The sequence below is a fragment of the Carlito syrichta genome, unplaced genomic scaffold, assembly GCF_000164805.1.
Source record: "Carlito syrichta isolate Samal-C Ts95f unplaced genomic scaffold, Tarsius_syrichta-2.0.1 Scaffold289914, whole genome shotgun sequence".
Taxonomy (NCBI): Eukaryota; Metazoa; Chordata; class Mammalia; order Primates; family Tarsiidae; genus Carlito; species Carlito syrichta.
The window spans coordinates 59318-77798 of NW_007234010.1; the positions used below are offsets into that span (position 1 = coordinate 59318).

An 18481-nucleotide genomic window follows, 5' to 3' on the forward strand; every position below is an offset into this window, starting at 1 on the left:
TCCACTGGGAGAGGAGAACCTATTCAGTAATGGTGCTGGGAAAACTGGCTGACCACATGCAGAAGATTGAAACAGGACCCCTATCTATCCCCATACACAAAAATTAACTCCAAATGGATCAGAGACCTAAATGTAAAACCATAAGAATCTTAGAAAATGAAGGACATACACTCATTGAAATTGGAACTGGCATCCAATTCCTGAACAACCCCGAAACCCACAGTCTATAAGAGATAAGATAGACAGGTGGGACCTCATTAAACTGACAAGCTTCTGCAAAGCCAAAGAAACCATCAAGAGAGCAGGTAGACAGCCTACAGACAGGGAAAAAGTATTTGCCAACTCCAGGTCTGACAAGTGTTTAACATCTTGGATCTACAAGGAACTCAAACATGCTGAAAAGAAAAAAAAACAAACAACCCCATTATAAAATGGACAAAAGATATGAACAGACACTTCACAAAGGAAGACATCTGAGCAGCCGACACATGAAGAAATTTTCAACCTCACTAATCATCAGGGAGATGCAAATCAAAACCACACTGAGATACCACCTAACTCTAGTCAGAATGGCCATTATCAATAACTCAAAAAATAACAGTTGCTGGAGAGAGTGTGGCAAAAGGGGAACACTTCTACACTGTTGGTGGGAGTGTAAACTAGTGCAACCTCTGTGGAGAGCAGTGTGGCAATTCCTAAAAGCTCTAAATATCAACCTCCCATATGACCCCACAATCCCCCTACTGGGACTATACCCTGAAGAACTCAAATCACTCTATCAAAAAGATACCTGCACACGAATATTTATCACAGCATTGTTCACAATAGCAAGAACCTGGAAGCAACCATGCTGCCCATCAAAAGAGGACTGGATTTTAAAAATGTGGTACATATACACGATGGAATACTACGCAGCCATAAAAAAGAACAAAACATGAATTTCACAGCAACCTGAATGGAACTAGAGTCTATAATACTGAGTGACCTCTCACAGAAACAAAGATCTGAGTATCACATATTCTCACTCATATAGTGGACCTTGATCACCCAACATATTACCATAAGAAAATGACTGATAGTGGTGGGAAACTATGGGGGGAGGGAAAGGGAGATGGGATTAATGGTAGTAAACATCTGGGGAGATACCTTTTATCAACAAGGGTGTCTGAATGGAGCATATTTGTATACCTAACCCTTAACTGTACCCCACAATATCATAATAAAAAATATCGATTATAAAAAAAAGAACTTCAACAGAAAAATCACTGTAAAAATAAATAAGTAAATAAATATTGTTTTTATTAGAAATTGCTTTCCTTTCATGTATCTTTTATATTCAGGGCATATTTTTAAAGAAAATTAAGTGTGTGGGGAGGTAAGATTACCTCTGGTTTTCATTGCATAATAGTAAAGGAAGCATTTCAAAACATCTATTTCCAAAAGTTGGTTTGAGTATATGAGGTGGAGAATTACTATTATTTTTTTTTTTTTTTTGAAATTGGGATGGGGTCTTATGTGTTGCCCAGACTGGTCTTAAACTACTGGGCTCAAGTGATCCTCCCACCTTGATCTCCCAAAGTGCTGGGATTACAGGCATAAGCCACCATACCTGGCCCAAGAGTTACTATTATAAATAAAAGACCAATGTACAATATGTACAATTATTTTTTACTTAATTTGGTAATACATTTGTAAAAATTATTGTCCCAGAGTTACCTTCTTAATCATATTTGTCTTATGCTGTTATCAAAGTGATTTTGCCTTTTGTGGCTACCCATCAAGTGATTGGAAAGAAAGAGACCAAAAGTACATGTTGATATAGCTGAAGAAAATCAATATAAAACACCATGTTTGAGTGCTGGCAGCCCTGAGTGAGTAACCACATGATGCAGGTCACATGTTGGAAATGTTACTATTTGAGTTGGTCAGAGATGGGAACAGAGGGACTAGAGGGGATAGGAGTGAGTCTTCATAGCCTTCAACTCTGATACCCATCATATAAGTATATTATAAACATAGTCCTATTTACATTTTTCCCTATTCCTAGTGTTTCGTTTTATTTCTATACCAAGAACTATTTGCAGTTAAACTGACAAATTGCTAGCTTAAAAGCAATTTCGCTTAGAGAAGACTTACACATTGAAGAGGGTTGGGACGAGATATCAGGAGATTATTTATTTGACATGTTCTTTGTTAATTCCTTCTTGTATATCCCAGATGACATGTTATTTGAGGTTCAAAAACATATGGTCCTTTTTAATATGAATTTTGTTCCAAATCAGAGAGTCTATGGCTGTATTGTATATAGAAATACAGAGCCAACCTTAGATTCAGTGTTTGCAGAGCGTCTACATGCCATGTTGAACTTTCTAAGCTGTGCTTAAGACAATGCTGCCCAACAGCAAAAATATTTATTACATATTCCCCTTCCTCTAATTTCATCACATCACTCATAGCCTACCCAGGTTCCCTATTTCCCTTTTAGAACCAGCAGGCAGATTCTTGATCCCAAGAGGGTGTAAAAGAGAAAGAACTCAAAAGGTGGAGAAGGGCTTCTCCACATAAGAAATATATCTCCCACCACCCTCCACTAAAGAAGATGGTTAGATAAATAAGTACTTTTAAATAAGTGTACTTTCACCTGGAAGGATTAAATTTAGTGGATACTCACACTTGAATGCCAATTGCTCTCTACTCAGATAAAGTTTTTTCCATTAAATGTAGCTTACCTTATTTTTTACTAATTCCCTAACCTGCTTATCAACTAATTTAGCAATTTCCTAAATAACTTCTGATTTCCTAATTTTCTTCCTTTATTCAACAGACATTGTTAAGTGCCTCTAAATAAGGCACTGTGGTGAATGCCAGAGACACAAACAGTAAGTCAAATTTTCTTACCTTGAAGCATTTATATTCCAATCGGGCAAGAGATTTTAGTAAGCAGCTGATTCCATGAGCCCAATGTTCACCCAGTGGGACAAGTGTGGTCCTTAGGGAGCAGGTTCTTTGGTTGCTATGGAAGAGGAAGGCTGGGTGGAGGGGGAGGCTTTTGAACTGCATTTTGGAGGGTGAGGTGCACTTTGCCAGTCCAAAAAAATGGTGGAGAGGGTGGTTTCAGGCAGATAAAAGGGCACAATCGAAATGACACATGCAGGCTACTTTGGGGACTGCAGAAGATGCATCTGCAGAGATAGGCTGGGATCACGTGGTTGAGTGGAAGGGCCTTTACACAGATCAGTGGAATTTAGCTGAAAGGGATGGAACAGTTCCTCGACTTCTGTGATTTTAAAGCCTCTTCTTCATTGTAGAACCTTTTTTTCACACAAAATCTTATCTGAGAGTCTAAGACCTGCATAAGTAAAAGCAGGGTGACTTTGTGTAAGGGACTGGGAGCCCTGAGAATGGTCTGCTCAGGCTCTCCTTCAAGCCTACCTCCCGAAGCCCTCACCCTGCTCTGTGGACCCACAAGGCTGTACCAGACATGTGGGTGGAAAGTAGAGTCAACTGCTCATCTTGGTTTCTTTATTTTATAGATGATGCAACTGAGTCCCAGACCTGAAGTTGCATATTCAATGAATGACAGAGCTGGAACTGGAACTGAGGTCTCCCGTTAGCTTTCCCATTCACTCGTTTATTTGTCCAAAACATTTATGAGGTATAATTTTTCACATACAGTCTCTTTTCTGTGAGTCTTATAGTCTCATGAAGAAAACAGACCAGAAACCAACCAGCTAGAAGGACTGTCCTAAGGGGAAAAGGGCATCAAAAAACATGAGAGGGAGTGGAGAAGAGGTCTGAGAAAATGCTTTGTTGACTTTGCAGTTTTGTTCAGACCTCGGGGATTGGCAACAACTTGAATGTTGCTCAGAGGGTCGATCAGGCTCCCCCGGGGTGAGCCATGGGTTGCAGATGTCAAGCCCTGTTAGGTGTTTTGGACATACATTATACTTCATATTGGAGATAGGTAGGTTGGGGTGGGCTGGCCTAGACAACGGATGAAGTCAGTGATTCCTCATCCACAAGGTCAGTTCTTCCCAAATGTCAATTATCTGCCATTTCCCAGACACAAGATGGAATCAGCCATTGGGCTACTCTAGTGTACTTTACCACGGAGGCCCAAACATGTCTTTGAGAAAGTTCTCACCAAATATAGTATTTTGTTGAGATGGTTGTTACCCACTTCCTTCTCATTTTCTTAGTTTTCTTAAAACGTCTGTATTCCTTTTATAAATTCACAGCAGGGCCAAGACGTTGTATATATTGCCATGGCTTCCTTAAACATAGGTTGGGAGTGGGGTAAAGGAAGAAGTCACAGGACCTCAGAAAGAAATGGAATTGAACTGTCTCAGAAATGTTTGTTTTCTCTGTGACATTGAATTCCAGATGGTGGGTAATGCAGTGTCCTCATCACTACTGTCCCCACTGAGAAGCAGATTGCTGGATCCTGAGGAAGAAGCATCTATCTGCCTCCTGTTATATGTGGCTGGACCAGTGAGCCTGCACTAATGTCCCCTTCTCAATGCTCTTGGTCAACAAAGAAAATTGTGGGTTTCTTTTTCAGGGAATGATCTGTCAGGCACTCTCTCCCTCTCACCTACTGCTGCTGTCTTTTTTACTTGAGCAACCCCAGTCATTCTACCACCTGTCGGGGAAGCCCAGGCTATTTTTATGAATGTGTCTGGAGGAGAAGCAATTTGTCTGGGAACACCTGTTTCAAGAGACTTAAGATTTCTCTGCTCAAGCAGGCCCCAGGTGGACAGTAACTGCCTGTGTCTAGAGCACGGGCTGCACCATTAATCAGGGTGTTATTACACCATTAGTTATTGAACCTGGCAGGGCTCCAATTAAAGATGGGTAGGGAACAGGGAACTCTCAAGTTCCCCAAACCACAGCACCAATATATCAACATGTAAACAGGAAGAAAAAGAAGCTGTTCTTACAGTCAGAGAAGTGACCCCTAAAACAGGTCAAGAAAGTTTAATAATTTGCTGACAAAATATCACTAGCCTATCTGTTTACTTCTCCTGTTGATCTCCCTCTAGAAAAACATTTTAGTGATACAATTGGAGGTTCAGGTTCTGTAATATGATGGATTCAAGCATTATATTGCCTGGCCATGCCATTGTTAATAGCCATCATTAAGTAAATTATTTTACTTAAATTGCTTTATCAGATGATGATGATAATGTTAATAATAATGATGATGATAATGATGAGGGCATGTCATTGCTTTCAACTGAAGAATCAAACAGGGTTAGCTAATTAATCTAGTTAATCTAATTAACCTAGTTAATCTCCCAGTCCAGATTAGTCCTTTCTCATTGCTGAGATGACAGGTGAGCTAGAACTGCTCTTTGCTCTGCTCCTAATATTTGAATGTGAGTAGGCTCCATCAAAACCAGAGGCCATTTTGGAGGGGAAAAGACGTTACAGAAGGGAAAGGCAAAGACACATGAATTTGGTATCTACCTGTGCCAGGCTCAATATACATGGTTTCTCATATGATGCTTGCGTAAGCTGCAAAGGAATGTCGAGGCCAGCAGTTTCTCACTACTTTAGGAGAGGGAGTGAGGGGTCACAGAATCCACACAGCCTCTGGAAGAAGATCCAGAGAGTACTTATGACAATTAAATAATGTGGTGCACACAGACCACTTTGCCCAGTAAGTGCTGGCACAGTAAGTGCTTTATAGAGGACAACTCAAATTATTACTGTGGCCTTGAGTCTGTCATCCAACACACTGAGTCTTAGTTTCCCTCCCTGGAAAACAGTAATGGTGCTCTCTACTGTACAGGTTGTTATGGGTCTTCAAAGGACACATGTACAGTTCCCAGCATACAGTCAGCACTACTTCAGTGTGAGCGATTTTTTACTGTCAAGGAAAAGGAATCTCAGAGAACTTTAGTTAGCAATAGCCTCTGGAATATTTATACAGGAGCCTTTGTCTCAGAGGTGGGAGAAAAGAGATTGGAAGCAGGTATTGTCAGCTGATAGTTTTAGAGACTCAGGATTGGCAGGAAGACTAAAAATTATCCCGAGTCTAGACCAAGCTCTTTTTGTGCTCATTGTACTAAAACAGAAACTGGAAAAGTTTCTTCCTAGGTTATAATTCTTTAATCTAGTAACTTCTTGTTCTATTCCACAACTCCAATTGGAAATTGTAAGAATGAAGAGAAAATCCCTTTTTCTTGCTGAACCTCTTTATGAGACCTACTGCCCCTCAACAGGGGACTCTGATAACTGGGCTAAAAAGCTTTTGCGCAGAATGGGAAAAGAGAGTGGGACCTGAAATGACAGCCAGCAATTCTCTCTCACCCAAATATTTCATAATTCTCAGGAAGTAGGCAGTGCCTCATTTCTAAAGCAGATGAAAGAGGCACTGACAGAGATAACTGGGCCGCCATCCCATTGCCCTGAGAATATAATGAACAGAATTCCACGTGAATGCCCAAAGGACCTGCCTGAGCCCTAAGCGGCCTCTCAGCCCCAGTGAGGAGCAGGTGGGATTGGGGATCTACTGAGAGGGAGTGCATTCCAAGCAGATGCTCGGGCAAGGTAAGATATAGCAAATCTGTCCTGCGTTTGGACCCTCTCTCTGAGGAGGGCCTTCCCAAAGACATGGGAGACCCCAGATGACAGGGATACCATCACGACTTTTCCTAAGGTGGGCCAACAGGTAGGGAGGCGAAGAGCAGGGCCAGAGAACAGGATTTAGAATTTACTTGGTCAGAATCTTTGGGGTATGGAGATTTGGTTACACTTCCAACTTCTACCCCCAGCCCCCTCCTGTGATACACACTTCTACCACTTTCACCTCCCTCCTTTCCCCTCCTGCTTTCTACTCCCTCACCTCTCGGAACTCTAGAAGGATTGGCCTTCCCCTTCTATATGGCAGAAGTATCAAACTTGAATTTTAAAGAGTGAGTGTGGTCACCTGCTGGACTGTGAGGATAAAAAGCTAGCCTATCTTCTTTGCCTATCTGGCAAGAATTGGGGATTGCTGTTCTTCCTAGGAGTCTCATCTGGATGGTCTTGATGAAATCTTTCCAGCTAGGCAACCCCTAGGGAATTCAACTGCAGTGGGTTTTTAGCTAAATTTGTGCAAGAGACCGTCAGTGAATGGAACAGAGACTCCCTTGTATGCGTTGGCAGCTTCTTGAAAGAGGCCTTCCCGCCAAGGAAGAACTTCAAGTGCTCTTGACTGGGTTTATAGCAGTTAGCCATATGAACACTGTCATCATTAAAACAGACTGAGAAATGTTTTAAAAGGAGCAGACATCTGTATCTGTGTTTCACATGCAGGAGAAATTTAACGTTAGTTATTTTCTTTGAAAGTCTAAGAAATTTGAAACCGGACGTTTATAAACGAAGTGTCAAGATAAATAAATATAACCAAGGGCTATTGTTGTATTTATTACAAAGTAGGAAACGCGCAAAGAGTTAATAGGATCTGCAGATATATTTGTGTGTGTATATGCATATATATGTACATGCATTATACATATGTATTTTAAACTATTTTGCAAGGGGCTTTTGGGGCCAAATCTATGAAAAAGAACAGGGTGAGGTATAACGTGAAGTGTTTGTGATGCATGTTAGTAAATCAATGCTTTTCACATACACACACACCCATGGCTCTTAATGAAACACAGGCAAATGCGTCTAGGATGCATGCATTCTTCGGGCTGTTAAATAATGGATCCATTCCATTGCTTGCTACTCCCTCTGTATACAGTCTCTTTTCTGTGGGTCTTATAGTCTCGTGACTATGCTTTGCATTGTGGCGTTTGCTTCCACTGTACCCCAGACATAGCCATCTTCAGCCACAAGCTGTCTACAGAAAGGCCATTTCTCAGTGTCCCTGCAGCTCCTGATGCAAATGCTCGTGTCTGTTTCATTTTGTGTGCAAAAGTCTGCCTCCCTTCAGTTCTGCTTCTCTGCACTCTTCTTTTCCTTCTCTGTTGTTGTTTCTTATTTATCCATCTCCACTTGTGTGTAGCCATTTAACAGAGTTCTTCCTTCAGCTCTTCTCTCTCCTTACACCTCTTGTTTGGGTAATCTTATCCTCTTGCCAGGGCAAGTGCCAGGGACACTTGGTTTCCCTTGGGCAGCCATGGCTCCTTAGCACCAGCCTCTGAGAAGCAGCGATATAAAGAGTGGTCCAGAATGTTCAAATCAGACGGTCCCACCCATGCAAAGCTCTTGAGCTGTTATGGTCAGCTAATTAGATTCCATGCACAAAGTCTGCCTTGTTTAGGCCTCTGAGGGCAGGGAGGTGCTTGGCCTAACTGCCCTTGAGTTTCCGTCAACAATTCTGTCTCAGGTGTTTGTTTATTTCATGGCCGTCGATAGGTACCATGCCTTACTTATCTCTGCATCTCTAGCAACTATTTCAGTGCACAGAGTTGAGGCTACTTAAATATCACATCTTCAGAAAGAGTACTTTGTCATGGTGCCCTGTTTATTTTCCTTTATATCACAACTTGCCATTGTTATATGTATTTATTTACTTGCTTTTTGAAGCATAGCCTATCTGTGGGTTTTGAAGCACAGACTTTTTAAAGGGGTCTACTCCTCTAGAGAAAAGAATTCCTCTTGGTTGATACCTTCAGAGTCAAAAGTATGTTCTGTACACGAGGTTAAGCAGGAGAGTAAGAGTCAGGCCAAGTGGGTCTTTTTGCTAGGTGTGGACTGAGGGGATTCTGAATCAGAACGAAGGGCTGCTTATTTGCATTAAGAAAGAACCCAGCCTTGTTAAGTTGGAGACCAACCAATAATAGTGGTAGTAATGATACTAAGAGAAAATATTACTGAACATTTACGATGTGCAAGATCTATAGTAAGCGCTTGACATACAGAATCTTAATCTTCATGAAATGGTTATGATGCAGAAACTACTATTATTTCCATTTATGATGAATGCAAGATCTTGACAGGTTATCCAGACTTCCACCTTTTCCATTTCACATAACACACCTAGAAAAGGATATTTGTATGGATAAGAGATAGAGATAATCTGTAAAAGGGTGAGGCTCTCGTGGACAAAAGTGACCAGCCTGGGGAGGTGAGGACTAAGGGATCCATACCTTGACACACCTGTAACTTTCAGCCACCTGTTTGGGAAGCTCTAGGTTAAATCTATTTCCTAAGCCACCCAAAGAGTAGATGAGAGAACAAAGCTTGAACTGAAGCTACAAGGGCTAATTGCATCTTGCTCCAAGGTGCTAGATGAAGTTGGAGTGTGTGTGTGTGTGTGTGTGTGTGTGTGTGTGTGTGGTGGGAGAGTTAAGACAATAGGTCTTTCTTTACAAATTTTTCCCCTCCCTTGGTTATTTTTTGTCCTAACTCTTATTGTAAGCAATCTATTTTGAACTCTTAATTTTACAGAGGAGGAAACCAAAGTCAGAGACGTGAATGACTTACTCAAGGGCCCCAGACTGCTGAGGCACACAGTGGAACGAGACCTCAAGTGTCGCAACATTTAATCCAGGACTGGTTGTCTCTTGCAGCACTCATAATTGTTTCACAGGTGCGTGTCTTGTTTCTTCATATCAGTGTCAAGTCCTTCATCTCAGAGTTCCTTCCTGCATTCTGCAGCATCTCTTGCCATGCAGAGTGCTGAGAAGGTGGTCATTCTCCCCCACAGCCACACTAGGCATACTTGGTAATCACTGTCCATGCTACCAGATACCACAGAAGGTATAAAAGAAGCCCTGGTCTTACTGGCTTTGCTGAAGGAAACTCATTTTCTCCATCAACAGCTTGAGAAACTTGCAGATTTTTATTAAAATGTGCTTATCTTCTTTGAACTGGTAGCTGACATCCTTCCTACAGTGCTGCCAATCTAGTCCTACATAGAAGAGCTACGTGAACTTCATAGCACCTTTGTCCTCTCTGCTGAGAGGTGACAGAAAGATGCTGAGCTTAGGAGTCATTTTCATGACCTGATTTACAAAAGTTTTGATCTGGAAAAGTGTTCTGCTAATCAAGAGAATAGGATAGGGTACAGACTCTTTTGAGACTCCCAAAAGAGTGAGGGTTTTCTTGATTTACTTGATTCACTTGTTTCGCTTCAGAGAGATTTTGTAAATTTGGGAGTGTGTGTCTACATAAAACAGCTTGGGGGCAATGGTCCCTGGAACCAGGAAGAATCATATGTAGACCCAGCCTTTGTGGTTAACCACTTTGTGCCTGGACAAGTTGCCTAACCTCTATGAATCTCAGTTTTGTTATGTCCACAATGGGTATGCTAATGACACTTATTTTGTAGGGTCCCTTGGGAGGATTATGCAAATGGTATTCAGTTAGTGCCAGATACATCAAAAGTCCTCAAGAGTTTAGCTTTATTATGAGCCATAAAATGTGTACATTAATATCTACCTGGCAAGGAGGTTGAGAGGATTAAGCGAGATGATGTATTCACAGTGCCTGGTGCACAGTATTTGTCTAATAATAATAATAGTAATAATAAAGGTTAACATTTCTTGAGTGCTTGCTAAGATAAGTCTTAGAGACTTTATAAACATCAGCAGTAACTGCTATCATTACTAACATTTTGACATATGGCTATGTATTTGGACAACATTTTGAAGAACTAGTCTTCCAGAGGTTCAAGGACTGGCATGCATTTGTTCAACTTTGCATTTCCTCCCCACCCTCTCAATATTCCTGCCTCTCACAACCCCCAGTGTTTTAAAGGACAATTCTTAGCAGTGTCTTGGGGAATAAATAAATCCAAGTTTATGAACTGAATGAGTGATCTTGGATCACAGAGGAGTGACAAATGACCAACCCTATTAGTTCACCACTCAGGTCTGGTTTCATTTTGAGGAAGGAAAATGGTTTATTGCTCTGAAAGACGAAACAGGAACTCATCAGACTATCTATATGGAAATCTTTCTTTGGTCATGAAAATCCAACCTGAATGAGAAGATTACATTTGAGTCTTGTAAAGGCCTGCAGAACATTGCCTGTGGAAAGGCATCTGCTCAACAGCCTTCTGCTTCCTTACCACCTCCCCAAGGATTCCATGACAATGGACTTGCCTGACGATAGATCAGAAGGTGCTAAAGAGTAAACGAGCATGGCAAGAAACACAAATTCTAAATTCTTTCTTTTTTTGAGTTGGAGTCTCACTCTGTCACCCAGGCTGGAGTGCAGTGATCGCTCCCAGCCACTGCAGCCTCGACCTGCTGGGCTCCGGCGATCCTTCCACCTCAGCCTTCCAAGTAGCTGGAACTACAGGCACGCACTACCACACCCGGCTAGTTCTTTTGATTTATTGTAGAGATGAGGTCTCTCCAAGTTGCCCAGGTAGGTCTCAAACCCGTGGGCTCAGGCAATCCACTCACCTCGGCCTCCCAAAGCGCAGGATTACAGGCTGAGCCACACAGACAAAATCTAAATTCTAATGCTAAACCATAAACTAAGGGTTCTAAGAAAATACTACTCTGTATGATGGCCCTTTATTGCCTTTTAGACTCAGTCAATGAGAATTGATCACATTTTTCCACACCAAATGAGAAAGATTTTCTGGCATCAAAAATCTCAGAAACACCTTGCTGAAATAGAAGGGCATGAGCTTCCGAGTCCTATAATCTTGGATTTTGTTCTGGCTTGGCACTAAATAGCTGTGGAATTTTCAGGAAGTTCTTTTTAACTTCTGAGCTTCTGACTCATTACCTGGAGAGTAGAACTAAAGTCACCCCTCCCTCCACTGGGTTGGTGAGGATGGGAAGGAGGTGCTACATGAAAACACCTTTATGAATTTAATGTCCCTTGTGGTATTTTGTGGTGATCCTCTTTGCTAGAATTCTGTGTCTTCTTTTACTTTCTGTCACCAGAATGTAAAATCCACTATTCTAATGACATTATTTTAAAATATTCTCATTTATTATGTCTTTTCTTGGCTAAAAAGAACATTTCTCGCTCTCCCTCACTATCTCTCATCTAACCATGCTCAGTTCCTCTTCATCCAAAATCTCCTTTTGACTTCGACTGTCAGAGAATAGGCCTCATAATCTCTTGCCTGTTTCATGCTGTATTCAAATAACCAGTCTTCCACCTTTATTCTCTCTACACTGTGTTACTAAAGTACCCATCTGGTCATGTCACTGAACTTCTCAATGCCTACAGAATAATACCTAGCCCTTCTTACATGGTCCCCAAGTTCCTCCTTTAAGAACTCTCTGTGTACAGTGAATTATCTTGATGGATTATTTTGTTTGGAAAAAGATAGGCTTTAGAGAATGACCAGGGTGAACTTGGATGGTGATGAAGAGATGCTTGGAGAAGATATAAACAGGAGTTTTAGGGTTTGCTGGAGAGCAGAGTAAAAAGTGAGGTTAAAAGAGAAAGGCTGACCCATCAGTGGGGCTGGAGGCTGTGTCAAGAAAAGAAGGTTGGGGGATGTTCCCTAAGGGAACTGATACTGTACATGCATGCTCTCATTTAATCCTTACCAAAAACAGTTGAGAAATGTGCTTAAAGGACTATTGTAGAAAGCACAGGAGCTCAGGAGTCATTCAGACTTATATTCTGTTGAGGATTCAATTTTAGTAATATTAAAAGAAAACTGAACATAAATATTTTTTAAAACAGTAAACTTGCCACTCTTCTACCCCACAAGTTCATAGGAGCCTTTTGGGACTTGGGCCAAATGTTGCTGGCATGGTGGCTTTGCTTTGCTTCATTCCTGGCCAGCTAAATTAAAAAACCTCTGTAAACTATCCTGCCTCCACCCCTCAGTCTCTCCATAAAGCTGTAGGTGGGAACCACAAAGAATAAAAAGCTATTTCCTCTATCTGGTTTATATAATCTGCAATATATAAGAAGGTTTTTAGGTTTGACATGAGTATGGGGTGTGGTTGCAGCCTACTGAGCTATTAAAGAGTAGATAAGACCTTTTGGACAAAGCACAAGCTGCTTCCTCTGATAAGTTTCCCTCCACCTGTGATAGGGCTGTGGCCAATTATAATGTTGGGCAGGACTGGTAGAAAGATCTTGGGAAGCTGATGCAACTTCAGGTCTTGTCAAATTGTAAAGAAAACAGTTCTCTTTCTCTCTCTCTCTCTCTCTCTCTCTCTCTCTCTCTCTCTCTCAATCTTCAGATTTTTTCATGCTGTAAGCTGGTTTGCAAAGCATGGGAAATTATGCCACAAAGTGAAGAAAATCTCTTAAGATTCCACTATGTTTGTCTTGTTGTAGATCATGGTTGCAGCAGAAGGTAGGTTCTAGTTTCTGTAACACCCCGGTTTTCAACACTAGTGCCACATTGGAATTCTCTGGGAGAATTGCAAAAGCATACCAATCCCCAGCGCAATGGAATACCCACCCCTGGGGATGGAGCCTGAGCATCAGTGTTTTAGAAAGAAATAAACAGAAATTTTTAAAAAATTAAGAGACAAGTTTCAAACTGGGAGAAAGCATTTGCAAAAATACATATCTAATAAAGAACCTGTATCCAAAATACACAAAGAATTCTTAAAATTTAATTACAAGAAAACAAAGAACTTAATTTTAAAATAGGCAAAAGATTTAAATAGACAATTAACCAAGAAAGACATTTAGATGGCAAATAAACCATAGAAATGTTCAACATAATTAGTAATTAGAAAAATCCAAATTAAAACCATGTTGAAATATCACTACATACCTTTTACAATGGCAAACAGACAAACAAACCAAACAACACTTGACAATTCTGAGTGTGGAGCAGCTGGAACTCTCATATATAGCTGGTGTGAATAGAAAAATAATACAATAACTTTGGAAAAACATTTCACAGTTTATTATAAAGTTAAAAATTCACTTGTCACAAAAACAAACAATTTCACCCCCAATTTAATGCCTAGTTATTTACTCAAGAGAAATCACAACTTGTGTTCACACAAAAGCCTGTATGTGAATATTTACAATGATTTTATTTGTATTGGCCATAGACTGGAAGCAACCCAGTTGTTCTTCCGCAGGCAAATGAATAAACAAATTGGTGTATTCATATAACGGGATACTACCCAGCAGTAAAGTGGAACAAACCTCTGAAACACACATTAACATGAATGACTTCCAAATGCATCTTACTAAGTGAAAGAAAGCAAACTCAAAAGGTTATATGTTGAGTGATTCTATTTATGGGTAAGTCAAAATGATAGAACCTGAAAACAAATCAATGGTTACCAGGGGCTAGGGTGAAAGGAGCGGGTGAACTGCAAAGAGGCAGCATGAAGCAATGATTTGGGGAGTGATGGTATTCGTCTATATCTTGATTGTGCTGAAGGTTGATTGTATGTGTCTGTCAAAACTCATAGAAATGTATACAAAAACAGATGATATATATGATTCTTTTACTATATATGATTATAAACAGTCAAACTGACTCCTTAAATCCATTATCACAGAGTCAAAACTCCCAAGTGATTTAATTTCATGGAGTTGAGAGATACTGTTGGCATAGCAGATCTTAATCCAGGCTTTGTCATTTAAACTTCAGTTTCCATATATGTCAAACTGTAGATAATAAAACCTATCTTAAAGATATATTATGCTTTTTAAATGTTATGCAATCTGGTCAGCACCTAATACCTATATTATTATTTTGGCACACAATAATGATACCAACATATTTAGTGCTATGCGCTAGGCAACATACCAGGCATTTTACAGGCATCTCATTTAGTCTTCATAACAAATCTATGAAGTAGGTATTATTATTTTCAAAGTGGAGAAACTGAACCTCAGAGAAGTTATAGAACTTGCTCAAGGTCTCACAGCTTGAAAATGGCAGAATGCTATTAATTACTATACCATTTCTGGAATCTATATTTCAAACATACTACTTTTCAACTGTCATTTCCTAGCCTTCCATCTCACTTTCTCAGTAATTTTATTCAAATTATTTCCTGGCCTCATTGAAATCTCCAATCTCCATTGATTGTGCCACTTTTAATGAGTCATCATCATTCTTGTGTTTTTTACTTCCTTCCTTATTCAGCCTAGATTACGTAGTTCTGCACAGTTTACTCTTCATTTGCAAACACCTTCACCTCATTGCTTTTTTCTCCCTCTGCTTAGAGAAAAACTAAATCTAGTTAATCCCAATTTTCTTTTTACTTCATTTTTGCAGCCAAGCAGCAATTATTGCTGGAGATAAATGCACAACAGTGGAGACTGGACTCATTCTCAAGCAAGGCACATTTTAATTAAGACTAGAAGGAGAAAAGGACTATGTATTTGAATGGGTGAATAGATAGGGGAGTTGGATTACTGTAGTATGAAGCAGCAGTGGGAAGTTTGGTCAAGGGAGAGGCAATGTGCAAATGAAGATATGGGAGTGGAAAGAAGACCATAGAGGGGGACTTTCCTTCACAACCAAGGATCATAACAGTGAGAGGCCTGGTTGAAGAAACCTGCCATAACTATGCTAACATTGACACAAGTTATTTTGGACCTGGTCTAGCTGAGGGCTCTAGAAGGATTCCTGCTGGCCTCAGTGGGTAGATGAGTCAGTCATAAAGTGTAGAGAGAAGGGATCCTGATTGCAGGAGTGTCCGGGTTGTTTTCTTATGGTGTCTGGTACAACAGTGAAGGCCCTAGTTACTGGGTAATACCAGGGTCTTTGGTGGAGGTGGGCTAGAAATGTGCTGGTAAATGAACTCTCTGAACAATAAGTGGCCGCAACAACAAACATATAGTCCTACCACAGCTGTTTCCAAGTTAACAACATTGAGTGTAAAGTTGGAAAGAGGTATGCACAATCAGGGCTCTGGGCAGTTGCTGTGGGCTGGCTCCAGTGCAACACTGGCTGGGCCAATCTTGGGCTTTCCATCTGAGTGGTGGGAAAGTCTAAATTACATAGTGCCCATGACCAGTGATAGGGCAAGCTCTCAGAATGTAACTGAACCTTGTTCTGGTTTCTAGATGTAATGTATATGTTAGGGATAAGATCCAGGTAATTCATTCACAGGAACCATCAATGGTCTGGAGGACTGAGTCAAAAAAGGGTGGAATCTAGAGAAAATTATGTCATCTTTTTGAGATGGACAGTACTCTTTGCATTTGCTCCATGCAGACCTCTCTGGGAGGTCTGTTTTTTGTCTTACCATCACTATTCCGTTTTCTATGATAACATAATGATAACGCATTTACATCTATAAACTCATGGTGAATAATTTTTTTGGTTTAAAAGTTTGGAAATAATGGCAATCACGTTGATAGAATCTCAAGTTTTCACAAATTTCATCCATGTGAATAATTTATTTTCATCTATAAGGTAGGAAAATTCCTTGTTTTGTAGAAACCTCAATTTTTAGGATATTCTAGCACATGAGAGGGTGACTTCAGGAAAAAGTAATCATGGTAAAACCAACATTAAAGACAAGTTATGGCAGGAGGTTAACAAACTCAGTTTATTTTTCTTATCAAATTAAAAAGCTGTCAATTATAAACCAGCACACTTTTGGTTGCATATTTGTAATTTGTCTTTGCTTCCTACATGGATGAAGACTATTCAGTCAGGATGTATGATATTAATGCAGGGCTTTTCTTATGACAATATGTATTGGTACACAGAACTCCCAACATAAATTAGAATTCCTACTTCTCTTAAAGCATTTGAAGAGATCAAGATATCACTGCCTGTACGTGGGTTGGTCCACATTATCTACCACCCTAAAACCTGGGAAAGCCTCATGCCTTTGCAACATAATCACCAAGAAGCAGGAAGTTTTTCTTTTTCAAGTTGCCCACTGACCTACTCTAGCAATTCTGAGAAGATACTGTGGATCAAACACAAAAGATGTGGAGGAAAGGGGAAAAGGCAATTGGAGAGCCATTTCACAAAGCATCAATATGTAAGTCCTAGCATCTTATTTTACAAAATGAGTTTTTTGACTCTTTTTCAAGGAGGCAGAAGGATTAGTTGGCCTGCCTTTGTAGAATATAAATTTGTTAAGGTGCTTGCTTGTGGCAGATAATGCTTTGTGATTCTCACGATGGCTTTAAATCTACTAGCTTGGCTTCCTTCTCCTTTAGGTAAGTGGGTTGGGGAAGAGGGGGAAAATGCACATTTGAGGCCTATCAAACCCCAGTCAGATTTGACCTGTCATTTTCTACTCTGCCTATTCTTGTCTATTATTTATATCCTAGCTGTATCCTCCCCTCCACCCCAAAAGGCCTGACCTATCTTTCATTGAAAGAAGGAGTTAAAATAAAAATACAGCCATTAGAACATGAAAGGGAATGAGAAGTTGGGAGATGTCTGGGCACCAATATAGTTATTTGTATTGAAAAACCAAAGAAAAGGGAGCAAACATAATTGAGTGAAAATCTAGCCCTGATTTCCCTGGCAATCAAGGAAAAAAAATTGCATGATGAGCCACTTCTCAGCCTCTTCACACATCCTACCACTAAACACTCAGAGGAGTGGAGTAAGAAGTAACCAGGCTGACAAGCACCTTGCCACAAAATTTTCCCACACTAGGACACTTACCTGATAATATGGATGCGACAGCAGCAATGATGAAGGACACAATGACACCAGGTCCTGCCATTTCCTTGGCCACCAGGCCAGACACCACATACATGCCAGTGCCCACACAGCTGCCAACACCAAGAGAGATGAGGTCCATGGTGGTGAGCACTTGGGCTAGTTTGGTGCCATGTGCTGGTGTGGCCCCAGTTCCCTCCAGCATGGACTCCACCGGTTTGGTGCGCAGGATCTTGGAGTGCAGGGCATACCAGGCAGTCCCCCACTGCACACGCCGGGGGTCCAGTTTGGCCAGGAAGCCACTCATCTTGAGCAATAGGAGTTGCGGTGAAGGTCAGCTGGTGAAAGAGAGCTACAACCACCTTAGCAGATGGTTCTGGAACTCATCTAGTGACCAGGGATCTCTCTCTTAGGGAAGGGCCAGAGGGACCCAAAGCAGCCTTCTCCTGGGCATGAATGTCTGCAGGAAAAACACAAGAAAGGAGAAGATGAGACCAAGTGGGAAACAAACCTTAGCTTGTCTGAACAACAAGCTAACAAACTGTCTTGGCATGGTTGTAGGTTTTAGGTTAATGTCCTGATAACATAGGTGGGTTCCATGGGTTCCATTTCCCCCTTGTTGTCTTAAAGGATAGTCCGCACTTGTACTGCATCGCACAGTCATTCTGAAGCTGTGCTTCAGTCTCAACTGTCCAATGGGGACATTGAGGTCTTCATTCAGTGCTGACATGAAGGTTAGATGAGCATATGTCACAAGGAACCTAAGACAATGACTGGCACAGGCATTGCTCATCTGCCCCAACTCTAAACACTTTAGAGTTGCCTCTGCCAACACTTAGTCTGTAAATTTGGGGTATATTGGGGGGAGGGCAAAATATTCTCACTTTTTATATAAGGATATAAAATTAGATTCATGAGTCTCAAGAGGGGTCATGGTGTTGTTTTGGAACTTAGCTCTTAAATAAAATGAAAAATGTTTTGTTATGATTGGGGTGG

General features: G+C 40.8%; 1 protein-coding gene across 1 annotated transcript in view; it reads right to left on the minus strand.

The window, feature by feature from the left end:
* SLC7A14 (solute carrier family 7 member 14) overlaps nt 1-17945 on the minus strand; it is a 63612-nt gene extending 45667 nt beyond the window's left edge. The window contains exon 1 of the mRNA XM_008054386.1: nt 17489-17945. Within this exon, the coding sequence (XP_008052577.1) occupies nt 17489-17792 (304 nt within the window). The 5' untranslated portion in view covers nt 17793-17945. The remainder of the gene's footprint in view (nt 1-17488) is intronic.
* Nucleotides 17946-18481: the final 536 nt, after the last annotated feature.